The sequence below is a fragment of the Ursus maritimus genome, unplaced genomic scaffold (genome assembly GCF_017311325.1).
Source record: "Ursus maritimus isolate PB19 unplaced genomic scaffold, ASM1731132v1 scaffold_32, whole genome shotgun sequence".
In the NCBI taxonomy this organism is placed as follows: Eukaryota; Metazoa; Chordata; class Mammalia; order Carnivora; family Ursidae; genus Ursus; species Ursus maritimus.
This window is the reverse complement of record NW_024425786.1, coordinates 30,713,671-30,729,963: the sequence shown is the minus strand read 5'-3', so window position 1 is coordinate 30,729,963 and position 16,293 is coordinate 30,713,671. Positions and strand designations below refer to the sequence as shown.

Genomic DNA, 16,293 nt, shown 5'->3' with positions numbered 1-16,293 from the left:
TCTGTACCCCGGGTGCTCTCCCAGCCTCACAGCTCTGTAGGCCAGCAAAGCTGCTCCAAGCAGCAGGAGCAGCAGGAAGGCATGACAGGTACCTCGGACCCACGCAAGCATGGGGGCTTTTGATCTTCAGGGAGTGACCAATCCCTGTGCTCTGTTATTGATTCAGGCATTTGTTCCCAAACGAAGCGTTCTGCTGGCCCCAGCCCCTCCTGAAGGCACAGGACTCCAGTCTGAGATCTAAGCATTTGCTAAAGTCTGGGCCCTCCTACACCTCACCCTAAACGTGGCACTAGGTCCCCACCCAGGCTGGGTACCCTTTTCCTCCGACCAGTAGGGAAGAGAACTCTCACTAGCCCACCCCCCGTCATCCCTCCCCTGCCCCACCACACACGCACACATGCACATACACACTAGTGATGTCTCAGTCCTCTATCCCAACTGAGGGACAAACAGGAAAGATATGGGGAGGGTAGTCCCGAGGGCCACAGAGGTGGCTTCACTCTCGATGCTTTGACAAATCCTGTATCACAGCATCCCAGCCCCCCCGCCCAGGCCTCCCCTAGGAGGCCCCACTTCTGCTGTGGCTACTGGAGCAGGCTCAGGGATGAGGGGAAGAGGCTGGGAGCAGCAGGGAGGCGGTTCGTACCTGAAGGGAAGGGGGGACCCCCTTCCTAGGCCCAGTCACTGCTTTGCGGGGAGCCTTGGGCTTAGAGAGCCAGTGTACGCCTTGCGGTTTCTGCACGTGCTGGCCCTGGGCTTTCCATGTGCCTCTCCGCAACTTCTCAGAGACCAGGTCCACTGCAGGACTTCCGTCACCACCGGAGGACGATTTTGAATCTTAGGCAGAGTCACCCCTCATTCCTATGACTCAGACATCTGAAAGGGCTGAAAGGCGGCTGCTGATTCCTAGGCACGAGTGCCTGGCAGCCTTCCTAAGATGCCTGGAGGCTGAATTTCACCAAGGAAAATCCCATGTCCTCAGTCTGCTGCACAAGACTCTCCTAAGCCTCTCCAGCCTCACATCTACACTGCACTCCAGCCCTGGCAGCCCCAGACACGCTGTGCCTCACACGTGTTGTGCCCCTGCGGAGCCTATTCCCCACAATCCCATCCCTGCCAGTGCCCTGGCTTCAGGTCTTTACTCCAAAGTGACCTTCTCATCCCCACCCTGCTATCCCAGATTCCCCTCCCGTGCTTTATTCTCTCTCCTTTGTACTTGTCACTATTCAACAACATCACGTAAGCTCTGTAGGACAGCAACTTTGGTCTCTCGTTTGCCGCTCCATTCCCCAGCACCTAGAACAGTGCCTGCTGTGAAGATCTAATCACATGGTGACTACAGCTGGGAACAGGGTATTGTATCATTAAAACTGGCTAAGCACTTAAGGGTACACAGACACACACACACACACACACACACACACACACACACACACACGAAAACATTTGAAAGAGAAAAAGTTTCAAAACTGAAACCAAAAACCAAACCAAAAACATGCCTGGCACATAGCAAGTGCTCAATAGTTATTAAGTAAATGAGCAGTATGTTCAGGATGCTGAAAGGAGGACCCCACCAGTCATCATGCCAGGAAGGAAGGGATCTGGTCTCAGCTTGTGTGGGGAGGCATGTCCTCAAATGGCCCGCAGCATCCAGGTTACTCCTTTCACCAAGAATGAACCTTCCCAACTGAACCAAGAGACAGAAGCCTGGTGTAACGAAAATGAAGTAGGAACTCTACCCTCTTCGCAATCAAGAAGCCTAACTGCGCGCTGCATCGAGTCAGCCCGGCTCCTTCCCAGAGGCTCAGCAGCTTCTCCTCCGTAACGGAGCCTGTGAGAACTCAGGGTCCCAAACCTGCCCCTGGCAGAGCTCCAGGAAGTCTGGGTGATGGGATTTGGTTTCAAGTCATTTAGTAAGTCACTAATCTTCCAACCCAAATGGCCAGCATCCAACCCACGTTGCTAAAATCAACAGTGACAAGGGCTTTCAGCCAGAGCTCTGTTGTTTGACTGACAAACAGGGTCTCGAGTTGGCTGCTGGGGATTCTGGCAATTTCTGAAGCGGGCGTCGGTCTGGTGGCACTAGGTGGGCTTAGAAGCTGACAAGGTCGTCTGCCAGGTAAGCACTGCACAAGAACAGTGGGGCAGCTGCCCAGAGGCTGCTCTAAAGGGTCCGGACAAGTGCAGAAATATTCCCAGGATAAATGGTGAGCTCGTTTCTTATCTACAGAACAAGGCTTCGATGGGTGACAGGACCCACAACCAGTCGCTTTGGTTACGGACCTCTGTCACGCTGCCCATGAGGTCACAATCAGCCAAAGTCGAGGGGGTCTAGCTCTAGGTGGATGAGGAGAAATGTACCCCAAGCCCCTTTGCCTACCTTATTTGATAAAGACCTCCAACTCAATCTGTCCCAAACTGAAGAACTTGCCCTGCCCCCAACCTCATTCTTCAGCGTACCCATCTCAGTAACTAGTTCTACAACCTACCAGATGCCCAGGCCTGAAACCTGGGTCATCTTTAACTCCTTCAGTTTTCACCCCCATCACTAATTCGTCTCCAACCTGGTCAGTCTCTCCTTTTCACTCATTTGTTCAGCAAATAGCCATTCATTCCACAAATACTGTTGTCTCCCCAGCTAGAACGTAAGCTCCATGAAGGCAGGGGATTTTGTGTTTTGTTCACTGCTGGATCCTCTGAGCTTTCAACAATATATAGTATTTAGCAAGAACTTAATACCTATTAGCTAAATGAATATTATTTGGGATAATATCCCTATGCTTTATTATGGCACACAAGCCCCTTTGGGCCTAGCCCATCTTCCTCTTCAGGGTCATTTCTCACTCCTAATTTCTTGCAATTCCTAAAATGCCCCATGTTCTCATGTTTTTGTACCTGCTGTTCCCTGGGATGCCACTCCTGCCCTTCTTTAGAGGATTCCTACTCCTCTTTCACAACTTGGCCCTGTCCTCTGGCGACCCTCCCCCTCCCCGAACTGCAGCTGGGTCAGGCACGTCTGTTACATCATAGCCATTGAGGTAAATTATTAAGAGTAACTATTACTACTACTTACCACTTACCGAGCTTTTATCATCAGCTATCGTGCTAAGCCCCCTGCAAACATGATCTCATTCTACCCTTGCAGCAACCCTGTGACACAGGTAGTATCCCCATTCATCACGTTAAAAAAACCAATAACTCTCTCGACCCCACTTCTACCTACTGCTACCATCCCAGAGTTTTGCTCCCTTTTATGGGAACAGAGTGTTGTCTGAACTGGCTTCTAGCTTCCCACACTGTCCTCATCAGACTCCTCTGCTGAGTTCTCATCTCCTGTACATGAAGGTCAGGGGCCATGTGGCTTGTCCTTGGACCACTTGTTCTCTCACTCCTCTCGTGACCTCCTTCAGTTTCATGGCTTTAAATTCCATCCCTACATCCCTAACTCAGACTTATCCCCTTAAATCAATCCAATTCTCCAACTGCCTCCTCGGCATCTCCCGAGAAGTCTGGTAGGCATCTCAAATTTACGCTGTCCACAGTGCAAGGCCGACCTGCCCCTCCAGAACGTCCTTCTCCTTCCTCCTTCCCCATGTTATGGCAATCCCATGCTTTCAGTTACTGAGGCTAAACACACTGCAATCATCCTCTACTCTACTTTTTTTCTCACACCCCGTATCTGCTCCATCAGCGAATCCTGTTGGTTCACCCTTGAAGATACATCCAGAATCCAACCACTTCTAACCACCCCGACTACCACCCAGGCACCATTTTTAGTTCTTGCCAGAAGTATTTCAAGAGCCTCTCAACTAGTCCACTGTTAGCACCCTTGTTCCTCAACAGAGCAAGCATAGTGATCCTGTTAAAACAGAGATCAGATCATGTCACTTCTTGGCCCCAAACCCTCTGATGGCTTCCCCTGTACTCTAGCAAAAGCCAGAGTTCTTACAATGGCCTACAAGACCCTGTAAAATCTGCCTTATCCCTACCTCTCTGACTGTATCTCCCACTATTTCCTTCTGGTACATTCCATCCCAGCCACTCTGGCCTTCTGGGATTTCTCAAACACACCAGACTCACCTCCACATCAAGGCCTTTATAGCTGCTATTCCCTCCTCCTAGAATGTTCTTCCCCAAAACACCCGCGTCCTGCAAACCACCTACTCACTTCCGTCAGGTCTCTGTTTGGACATTACATCTAGCAACACCTTATGATCACCCTATTTTAAATTTAACTCCCGGTGCGCCAGGGTGGCTGTCAGTTAAGCATCCGACTCTTGGTTTCAGCTCAGGTCGTCATCTCAGGGTTGTCAGATCGAGCTCCACTTTGGGCTCCACGCTGAGTCTGCTTGAAATTTTCTCTCCCTCTGTTCCTCCCCTGCTTGCATGCAGGTGTGCGCTCTCTCTAAAATAAATAAATAAATAAATAAATAAATAAATAAATAAATAAATAAATATTATTTTTTAAAGAAACTTAAAAAATAAATAAAATCTTAAAAAAACAATAATAAATTGCAACTCCCACTCCCCACACATATGCGCACCTCAGGCTCTCTTTTTTCTCCAAAACATGTATCACTGTTTACTATGTTATATATATATTTTATTGTCTATCTCCCTCACACTAGGATGTAAACTCCACGAGGTAGCGATTTTTCTATCATCCATTTACTAATGTATCCCCCAGAGCCCAGCTTGGTACAGAGTAGGGACTCGTTATTTGCTAAGTAACAGACAGAGAAGTGAAGGCTCAGTCTCATTTCTTACCCAAGATTTTACTAGTAAGTGGTATGTGACATGTTGGGTTCTAGAACCCTGGATCTTAACTCTTACATTACACCTGTTTATCAACCATCCCCCAGAGGGCGAGAGACGAGCTCTAACCTAAAGGCACAGGTTGGTACCGAGATGCCGGCTTCGTCCTGCTCACCGGGTGTGGGCAATTCTGGTTTCACAGATTTTTAGAAAATGTGGGGTATCATCCTGTCTCTGGTCAAAGCGTTTGGGAAATCCTGCTCCCTGGAACCCATCCTGGATGAGAAAACCCAGAAGTTTTCCTATCCATGTCGTCTGCACAGGACTATACCATTCCACTACCGGTTATTTCTGCCTTCCCATCAAAATCTATGTATAGCCTCATACACAAGTTACTTGCTCACATCGTCATGGTCTTGGAACATATGTTTTTGTATATAAGTTCCCTGTAATTTTCTTTGTATAGCACCTAGGACAGAACTTAAGGCTCTCAGGTAGGACTAAGTAAGCTTCCTGCTAGTGATGATAACACACTCAAAACAACATAAAGCATGTATGTGCAGAGAAATCCGAAGGACTGATGAAGAAGACTGAGCAGAAGGAGGCTTCCTCAGGGAGGGGAATACCACACAAAGGATTAAGGATGACAGTGAGACTATAAACGCCAAGGGCAAGCTGGCACCATCACTGGAACTAAAATTATTGAATTAATCCTCGGAACTCTGCTCCTATCCTAAACAGAGGTAAAATTTACTAGAAGCTCTCAGACTTCCACGAAGGGCCGAGTTAGACAAAGGCAGTGTATACTCCACCTTAGTGGAGACTCTACCTTCGATTCACAGATCAACACTGCTGAGGTCATGCCCTTTCACCCAAGGCCTGGATCTGCTTCGTCCTGCCCCCTGCATATCCACTGCGTATTAGGGTACAGAGTGCCATCTCCTTCCTTGGCTGGCCTCTCTCCTCCTGCCCCTGATTGGTCAGTATCTCAGAAACCTACTGTACTGTCCAGCCATCCCTAGGCCTCTGCCATCCCTAAACTGGAGGGGACTAGGTCAAAACAATCACATATTAACAAGCTAGTTACTGTTGCCACGGGTAAAGGAGTCCAAAGAGGCAGCCGGGAGCAGACCAGACAGGCCCAGGACCATCTGAGCTGATGGAAATGGAGGAGTGGCTCCAAACGAAGCTTCTGAGGAAACATCAAGAGCCAGTGGCGCTCTGGAGTGGAGCAGGAGGCAGCCCCCAAGAGGACTGTGTGGGTGCAGCACAGGGTGGCGCTGACGTCACTCAGCGGTGGGGCTGCTTCTTCCTACACTTCATGACTAGCCCTCAGTTCTTCTGGGGTAATAAACACATATCCAGGTAACAAATGACACACAGTTTTGTCAAATCAAAGACAAAGTCCATCAATCTGCATTGGCAATGTTTAATGTTTCACTTGTGCAGAACTGAAATTGGTATTGAAAGGCACAGAAGGAAGGAAAGGCAGTTATCACAGCGTGAATTCACAGATAAAGGATGCTGGATAAAAGCAAAAGACTGCTCCTCTTTAGCTGTAGGGAAATAAATAATGCAGTGCTACGCTAGACCTTTGTTTTTATTGTATTTCCATGTAAAGACATTACCCAAAGATGAGCTGAGTAAGACTTTCCGGCCAGACAGACCAAAGGTGCACAGTTGCTTCTGCTTTGGAATAAACGCCCGAAAGGGAAACATGACCAGAGCGGGGGCGCTCTAGGCCCAAAGTCAGTTCTCATTCCGGAAATGGACAGAGATTTGAAGCAGCCAAACACACAGCTTTGAAAACTGGAAATCTTTCATGACATTTGTTTTGAAAATAAAAATTAGCTGCACGTCAAGAACTGTAATTTTCAAAAATGGAACCGGGCCTGATTAAAGAGTACTTATGACTTCCTGACAACAATTACAAAAATAAAAACTAAAAGTCTTCTGTCCTTGAAAGAGATATAAAACTGTATTTTTTTCCTGAAATACCTTAAGAGAAACATCAGTATTTCACCCTTATGTCTCTTAACATTTCCTTTCTTCTTTCCACATTCTGCCACTTTAAAAATAGCAAAACCTGTTCAATAGGGCAATTTCTGCTTAGTGAAAGGATGTATTATTTTTGGATAAAAGAGTATAAATGAGGAAAAAGCTGAATGTTCTGAAAAATACTAGTCTACCCCTAATGGGACCCTATGTTCCAGGTAGAAAGATAAAGACTGATATTTTCCTAAAAACAAAAACAAAACCCAGTGATTTAAAACATTCTCAACATAATTTCTAACTTCAAAGTACTATCAGAAGCTCCTGGTGAGTGTGAAGCAAGAGAGGGAACCAAGAAATTCGGTAGGACAGCAGAACGTATTTCTCACTGCTTTCATTTAATTAACATCAGCCTTACCGATTATTTTTGTCCTTATTTCAAACACTGATTGGCCACGTTAGATCACGAAGGCATGAAAGCAAAAACAAATCTCGACTTAGGTATGAGCACAATGATTTGGGACCACTGTCTCTGCCTCACACAGAGGACTCTGAGGTGGTGTTCCTCTTTTAAACATATGCCCCCGAACACATTATATGCAGAGTCCATATAAGTGTATGAATAAAACAAGTTTTGTATTTTCTCAGATAATTTTAAAAGTCAATGGCAAATTAGACGCTAAAGATAAAACCATGCCTTTAAAAACATTAAGCCTCAAAATTTCGTCCAGTGTTTTAAGAAATGGATTATTAAAATCATTTTTGACATGAGATATTAAATGTATTTAAATCTGGGTTTTTCTGTACTTAATAATTTCCCTTTAAAAAAAAACTTTAAAAACATCAAGAGCTGGAACATGCTGCCAGGACAGAAATAATCAGAAATGTCTTCAGTCGCAGACCCTGGGCACCTCAGTCTTGTTTTGAGTTTTCCAAAGCTTGCAGCCTCTCCAGTAGCGGAGGGTGAGAATAATGCCACATTGAAAACAGCCAGTCCGAAACAGGGAATCCCAAGTTATCTTTGTTCAGTTTGATCAAAGCAGAATATAAGTCTTTAGCTTTCCCAAGTTTCTTGGCAAATGCATCAGCTTGAAACTCAAATCTGCGGCTTAGGACGGTTAGGCAGAAAGAGAGAACCTGAAAAAGTAAACAGAAGGGTTTTAACCACTGCCCCCTCTTTGCTGCCCCTGTCGGCTGCATGAGCAAGGCCTGAGGGGAGTTAAGCTCAGGATAAGAGAAAACAGCAGGCCCAAAGAAAGATCACTCACATTTAGGGAACCTAAGGTGGGGAATTATAATTCGAGCTTCCCCTCCGCCCCAAGCAAACAGACTAGAAACAGATGTATATACCAATGAATGTGATTCTGACCAAAACCAGACTAATTTTTAAGAATCTGCCATGTGCCAGCCGCTGAGGTAGGCACTGTACATATTCCCCAACAACCCCACATAGTAATTACTCTCACTGTTGGTTCACAGATGAGGAAGGCGACGTTCAGAGGGTGAATTAACTTGGTGGGAGTCGCACAGCTAGAAGGTGGGGGCACGGAGAGTCTCGGGGGCTCCACAGACCACGCACACCACCTTCCTCAGCGTCACAGTTAGGTCGTGGTGATTTCCATTCAGACTCTTTCTTTCTCTATAAAAACATATTCTTGCTCACTAATTCCACGTAAGAGGCTACAGCCTCTAATGACAACCTCAAAACTGAATTTTCTACAGTGTTCTGAGCTATGGCGGCATTAACAGAACACACGTCTGGTCACTGAAGATGATCATTACAAAGGAGTCAGATTTCATTTGGAAATATAAATTTCTGAGGGAAAAACAGTTTCTTTGCACACTGGAGTGCTTCAGGATGAATGACACGAATTCCAGTTCTTACCTTAAAATACTTCAGCATTAAAACAAAAAATAAGTTTAAAAAAAAAGTCTCTCATTTGTGCCTCTCACTGCCACTGGCAAACAGAGAGCTTCAAAATAGTCTGGGAGTTCCTAATACCTTCTTACACATATTCAAAAAGCTATTATCTGAATTCTGCCTGCAATTTCTTTCTATATCTTAAATAGTTTTTTAGGATAGAATCATTATGTGGTTGGTCCCTATCGACCTATCTGATTTCAAGTGTTCTTTGACTCTCTTATTTTTTTTTTTAAGATTTTATTTATTTATTTGACAGAGAGAGACAGCCAGGGAGAGAGGGAACACAAGCAGGGGGAGTGGGAGAGGGAGAAGCAGGCTCCCAACGGAGGAGCCTGATGCGGGGCTCGATCCCAGAATGCCGGGATCACGCCCTGAGCCGAAGGCCCAGATGCCCCTCTTTGACTCTCTTATTAACACATAAGTAAAAACCTATGCAGATACTATACCTGCACCTTCCTGCTCTGCTGTAGGTTTCTACACTCTTCTCAATAGGGCAATTTTCCCAACCTTTCCAAGAAAGCAGCTCTTTCCTATCATGCCTTTTTTTTTCTTTTAAAGAAAGAATGTCATATTGGGTTCTTTTTTTAAATTTTATTTGTCGGAGTGGGGGCAGCACAAGCAGGGGGAGTGGCAGGCAAAGGGAGAAGGGGGTTCCTTGCTCAGTGGGGAGCCCAATGCAGGACTTGATCCCAGGACCCTGGGATCATGACCTGAGCTGAAGGCAGTGGCTTAACCAACTGGGCTACCCAGGCGTCCCTCCTATCAAGCCTTCTTAAACACTGCCATTAAGCAGAAGTTTTTTGTTTAAATATCTAGTCCTTTTGAAACAAATCTTCCGGGCTAAGATTTTTTAAACAGTTGCTATTATCTCTGCAGATTAATCACTTTTCGAATTACTCTCATGCCCTACATTTATTTAGGTGGTTTTTGTTTTTTTTTTTTTTTTTTTTTTTTTTTTTTTTTATTTATTTATGTGACAGAGAGACAGCCAGCAGAGAGGGAACACAGCAGGGGGAGTGGGAGAGGAAGAAGCAGGCTCCCAGCTGAGGAGCCCGATGCGGGACTCGATCCCAGAACACCGGGACCACGCCCTGAGCCGAAGGCAGACGCTTAACGACTGCGCTACCCAGGCGCCCCTATTTAGGTGGTTTTTGAAGTGAACTCAACCACTCAGTATAAGGAAGCAAACAAGCAAAACAAAACCCCCTGCACAGCTAAATTAGCTGCCACAAAGCATGACCACTAATGCTGTGCACGCCTAGCCTTCGAACAGGACCCTACGAATCAGTCAGAATCTAGTAACCGCCCCTTAACGAGTCTGATGATCCAATTTCCCCATCTAGGGTAAGTTAAGGATGAAAACTAGACAGAGATAATGATGTAAGGCAAAGTCACATTGAGAGTAGTAGGATTATCAGCCTGACAGTGAGGAAGAGACAAAAAAATTAGTTAAATAAATAGCATAACTGCTGAAAAAGCAGCGGGGGTCATTTGGTATACATAGTTCACTGTCCTTAAGGCATGCCTGAACTGTGACAGAAGACAGAAATGGCAATATCGTTCATAAGCGTTCTCTAGGGGCGCCTGGCTGGCTCAGTCAGTGGAGCATGTGACTCTTGACCTCGGGGTTGTAAGTTCAAGCCCTACACTGGGTGTAGAGGTCACTTAAAAATAAAATCTTAAAAAAAAAAAAAAAAGTGTCTCTATAACCTCCTTAAGCAGTAACAAACTGCATAAGGCATTTTTATAATTATTTTCAATAAAAAAAAAAAAGATTTTAAAGGTAATAAATCTCGGTGCTCTGGAAAACTTTGTTAGTTAATGTGGACAATGCTATGCAAATATGATGTAGTCCTCTCTACTCTTCTTTCCTAACCTCTTCCTCCTTTGTAATGGAGAAACAGGATTCATTTGGTTTATCTTAAAATCTTTATAACCTGTCTCAAAGAAAGAATCTTTCTGAATGGAGACATCTCAAAATCCCCAATATTATTTCTTGGCTTAATTTGACTTAATTTACCAAATATCATGACATGCTGCCATCATCAGATTTGTTAATATAGTCTCATTAATCTGTGCCTTACCATCTGCATGGAGTCCCCTGACTGAGCAATCTGAGCGGTTGTTCTTAAAATTCACTTACCATAACACACGCAGTTTTGATTTAAAGGGCCTGTGGTGGGACCCCTAAGGCTGTTCTGAAATGGGTAGTCAGAGAACAGATCAGAGCAACAGTGTCACACAGCTTCCCATATCTAGCCATACATATACTCAACTATCATTGCTTCATTCCCTCACACAGAAGATTTTCAGCCAAGCACTGGTGAATATGTGATCTAGGACACAGCATTTCAATAGTTAATCTCCATCTACCAAGTCCCTGAGGTACACGTTAGATCAAGGTTTCTAGCACTGAAGTCTAGTCCTCTACTTTTTTCCCCCTGTCAACAGTATGCAAGCATTTGTTCATCTGGGCTTGGGGTTTTCTGCTACTTTCTTAGACGGGCTAGTTAATCTAGGGACTAAAAGACTTTGTTTCATCTACTTGTTAAAACTATAGTTTTGTTTCTTTCTTTTTTCACTATCCTAAAGGCTTTAGATTTGAAATGCAAGGGCACAAGTGAGATAAATTCTAACGATTATACATTACCTCATTGTAAGGTGAAAAAATAAACTGGAAGATGATCAATAACCCAATTAGAGTGGGTTGGCCGGTATAAAAACCAAACGCAGCAAAAAGCTCCTTTCGACCAATTAATACAGCAAACAAGAAGAAACACAGGAAAGAATTCATCTAGAAAGAAAGACACAAAATTTCTAACTTATTACTAAGGTGATATCACTGTGGGATCAGAAGCACCAAAAAACTAGAATCAGACATCATGGTGTGATTCTAAGAATGGTGTTAGTGTAATCACAGAAAAGGTTATTGAGGTAATTTTATAGTTTTATTCTAGAAAGAAAAATAAAATTTCCCCAAATGTCTAAGCTGTGTAGTTTTCTGTAAGGACAGGCTTAAGTGGAGCCTCCTATGACTGAGGGTTTGAAGTGGCCAATAGCAATGGAATATTTTCCTTCTGTAAAAAGTTAAAGGGCTAGAATGGATTCTGGCTTTGTTTGCACTAAATCATAATCAGACACGAGGTCTTCCACCTCACCTTGATACAGAAGCTCCAAAAAAAACAAGATCCCCTTGAATACTCTTTGGGACCACTGGAGCTGTACTGAGTAGTTAGGTCCAAGAAAAAAGTAGATGTATCTTTAACAATAAACGAGAAAAAAAAAAAAAATCAAGTCTGCACCAAAATATGAGTAAAGGGATACTGGAGTGAGGTTGAAGAACAAATACCATTCTTTTCCTTGGCAGTCAGGATCCTGGAGGCCAGAGGTACCATATTTGAATGTGCTGCTCCAAACCATGTGCCAGATGACTCAAAAGCTACCAGCCTAGAGTGGGGCTTAGCGTAAGGTTCGCCAGCTGGCCCAGGATGAAGCACAAACAGCTCTACCATTCAGTCCTTGTAACTCAGCGAGTCCAACATGACAAGCTCCAAGAAAACTTCACGCACAGGGAAGGCCCCTAGGATTATAAACTATGCATGCCATTTATGTCAAGTGACTACTTGCCTTTTGAAAAACAACTTTTGGTTTGTTACTGGGCCCTACGAGAGACCGATTCCTGACCGTGGGACACTAGGATCCTGCAGTCTGAGCTGCCCTCCTGAATGGATCCACCTGGCCAGGAAACGGGTATGCCCTGACACACTCCAACATCAGGTCTAAGTGGCATATAGGCAAGTGGGAACGAAGGATGTCCTGAAGAGAGAAGTTAAGTGAGCAAATAGCTCATACTCCCAGTATGCCACCCCTCAATCAACCCTTACTCATGGGGAGCTCCCTATAATCATTTAATTGAGGATGAAAAATTTGAGCCCATTTTACAAATAACACAATACGCTGGCACCGGCTGAAAGTGGACTGCTGTGGCATTACAAATCACTTGGGGCTGTTCCTGAAGACGGCGGTGAAGGAAATGCTCTCAGCGAGGGAAACTTTAGGTAGTCTATCTCATTGCCCACTCAGTCTGGAAGGACAGAAGGCCTGAGCTAAGAATATATAATCACTGGCAGTGGGCAAATAATGGTTTGGCTGAATGATCAGGGCCTTGGAATGAACTGAAGGATGGGTAACAAGATCTAGAAAAGAGGCATGTGGAAAAACTTTAAAAAATAGCCCAGAGTATAATAACACTTTGGTCCAATGTGAATGTTCACTAAGAGTCCACAGTAAAGGAGGCTGTCGGTAAGGTAGAGAAGATACCTACTCTGTGGGTGACAGTCAGCTTCTTTCTCCAGCCACTCTAGGACTTGCTCAAGGGCTCTTGAACAAAGTGGCCAAGGTGCCAGGGGTAGAGCCAATGCATTAGTCAACAACCCAGACATCCCCCCACTGGATCTGCTGAGTGCACAATCTATCAGAAGGGGCAGTCAACCCCACCCTGGATCAGGTACCACACCGCAGGGGCCGGCCCACTACCTCGTGGTAGCCTGATTCCACTGGGCCCCTTCCTTCATGAAAGCAGCAGTGATTTTCCTCTTTAGACCAAATGCTTTTTTTTTAATTCTTTTTTTTTTAAGATTTTATTTATTTATACATGAGAGACAGAGCGAGAGAGGCAGAGGGAGAAGCAGGCTCCCCAAGGAGCAGGGAGCCCGACATGGGACTTGATCCCAGGACCCCAGGATCATGACCTGAGGCGAAGGCAGACACTCAACCATCTGAGCCCCCCAGGTGCCCTAGATTAAATACTTCAAACTTGGATTTGGACTTATTTACTGTCTTACTCACTGCCATCTATCCATACAACTAGCTTCAAGCCAAGGACCTCATTTTTTACTGAAAGATGCAAGGCAAGAGGAAGGGCCCACAGGGGCTCACAAGTCTTTCCATGTAGACCATCATCCAGAACCGGCAGGCCTTTAAAAAAATACAAAGACCTACTTCTGATCCGTTTATAGTTCATAAGTCTGATGACTGGATGTTTACGCTGTTGTGTGACATCTGCCTCCCTCAAACCTTCTTACAGCCTTAGCACATTACCCGTCTGACATGAAAACAAAACAAAAACACCCACTTCAGACTCGGGTAAGGCCACTCCTGCTCAGAACCAGTCAACAGGATATAGTGCTATTTCACCTGGAGCCTGACAATTAGAGAGTTGATTTACAGCCCAGGGGACGAATGTGACAGGAATTGTTATTTTCTTCTTTATAGCTACTGCAATTCTCTTCAATAGATGTATAGTGGCTTGTAAATGAGAAAAAAAGTTTAAGAAGAAAGCATTTTTTTTTTTAACTTTTTTTTTTTTTTTTAATTTATTTGACAGAGATAGACACAGCCAGCAAGAGAGGGAACACAAGCAGGGGGAGTGGGAGAGGAAGAAGCAGGCTCCCAGCGGAGGAGCCCGATGTGGGGCTCGATCCCATAACGCCGGGATCACACCCTGAGCTGAAGGCAGACGCTTAACGACTGCGCCACCCGGGCGTCCCAAGAAGAAAGCATTTTAATGTCCAGCTTATCAAGGCTCACGGCTTTTGATCTTCGCAGTTCCTAGAGCTGAGTGACTCTGGAGGTGGCCACAACGGTGGTAACAGCATTGAACACTGACACAGTACTCACCGCTTCCACATGCCACTCCAAACTCTCTACATGCATTAACTCATTTACTCTGACCTCAGTCCTTGGGGGTATTACCATTCAATAAGGGAAGGAGCCGGAGGGGGCGCCTGGGTGGCTCAGTCGTTGATCGTCTGCCTTCGGCTCAGGGCGTGATCCCAGAGTCCTGGGATCGAGCCCCACATTAGGCTCCTCCGCTGGGAGCCTGCTTCTTCCTCTCCCACTCCCTCTGCTTGTGTTCCCTCTCTCGCTGGCTGCCTCTCTCTGTCAAATAAATAAATAAAATCTTAAAAAAAAAAAAAAAATAAGGGAAGGAGACGGAGAGAGCTTATGGAACGTGCCTGAGGTCACAAGTACTAAGTCGGAGAGCCGTGAGACGAAGCCACCTCTCCAGCCTGCCATACTTCTCCTTTGACTACGGTGCCATAAAAAGAGAACTGTCACTCCCAACTTACCTGGCTGATAATGATATTTTTGACTGTGTGTCCCAACTTCCAGTGCCCCAGTTCATGGCCAAGTACAGCAAGCACCTCCTCATTTTTACATCCTTGTTTCTTATTCTAAATCAAAGAACACATTGAAAATAAATTATTACAACCTTCAAAAAGTTTATGCCTTTTAACCCAGTAAGAGCCCTTCTTAGAGTCTAACTAAAGAAAACAATCAGATTTTTGTGCAAAACTTCTCATCCACTTAAAAGTCTCTGAATCACTCCACGGTAGACACCGGGCTAAGTACTGGAGAAAGAATCATGAACAAGACAGACATCCCCTGACCTCATGAAGCTTACAGTCTAATTTGGATTAGGAAAAAGAATGATAAAAATATAAATCTTTATCAATAGGACAATATTCAAATAAATCATGACAAAGGTATATGACAGCCATATTTGTAAACCCTTTAGAAATGTTTCCAAAATTATGTTCTGACATGGGAAAATGGTTTATTAGGTGAAGAAAACATGATACAAAACTAAAAATAATGATTCCAATTATGAAAAAATGTGAATGTGTATATAAAAACACACAAATACAGAAAACAAACTGGACGTATATCAAATGTTAACAGCAGTTTTTTCTATATGATACAATTATAGTGATGTTTAACTGTTTTATATCTTTCCTATATTCCAAATTATCTACAAATACACACAGCACTTATGATCCCCCCCCAATACACCATGAATTGCCATTTAAAAAATCAAGACTTCCAGGGGCGCCTGGGTGGCTCAGTCGTTAAGCGTCTGCCTTTGGCTCAGGGCGTGATCCCGGCGTTATGGGATCGAGCCCCACATCAGGCTCCTCCACTAGGAGCCTGCTTCTTCCTCTCCCGCTCCCTCTGCTTGTGTTCCCTCTCTCGCTGGCTGTCTCTATCAAATAAATAAATAAAATCTTTAAAAAAAAAAATCAAGACTTCTAAGTTAAGATGGCAGAAAGAACATTCACAAGTCACAACTAATGTTACTCCCTCCAAAATCCCCAATAAAACTATAGTCAAGGGACTTTTTAAAAAAATATAAACCCACATGGATGGGGAAAACATGAGAAGTGACAACAGCAACATTTTGGAAGCCTGAAAGCAGATGGGCAAATGAACAAACCTAGCAGACTAAAGAAAGCTGACTCACAAGCCAGCAGTGGAGCAAACAGAACCAGCCTGATTTACACCACACAGTCTGCAATGGGCTTGGGCACTAACAACACTAGGTACTTCTGGAACTGGGAGAAAGGGGTAAGGCCCTAAAGTAAGAATTGAGTAAGAGTAAGAGTAGTTTCAGAAGTGGTTAAAGTTCCAGATTCCTTCTCCAGCTCCACACCAAAAGGCAAATGTTCCTCCCTCACCATGGCAGGAGCCTAAAAGCTTATTCTCTCTGGATAGGGCAAAAGAGAACCTTTCAACCGAGGCTTGGGCATGGGGGCGGGGGGGGGGGGGGTGGGGGGCGTAGC

General features: G+C 44.7%; 1 protein-coding gene and 1 non-coding gene across 3 annotated transcripts in view; one reads left to right on the top strand and one right to left on the bottom strand.

Annotated features, from left to right (window-relative positions):
• Window positions 1-6,168: 6,168 nt before the first annotated feature.
• The window catches only part of ZMPSTE24 (zinc metallopeptidase STE24), a 38,934-nt gene continuing 28,809 nt past the window's right edge, over window positions 6,169-16,293 (bottom strand). The window contains exons 8-10 of one of the 2 annotated variants that reach the window (XM_040619327.1): window positions 14,803-14,907; window positions 11,322-11,465; window positions 6,169-7,884 (exon numbers count right to left, since the gene is read on the bottom strand). In XM_040619327.1, the coding sequence (XP_040475261.1) occupies window positions 7,660-7,884; window positions 11,322-11,465; window positions 14,803-14,907 (474 nt within the window). In that variant the 3' untranslated portion in view covers window positions 6,169-7,659. The remainder of the gene's footprint in view (window positions 7,885-11,321; window positions 11,466-14,802; window positions 14,908-16,293) is intronic. The other variant, XM_040619328.1, reaches the window with a different exon arrangement.
• Window positions 13,678-13,781, top strand: LOC121099871. Its single transcript, XR_005831612.1, has one exon. It is a non-coding gene; the product is annotated as a small nucleolar RNA U13 (small nucleolar RNA).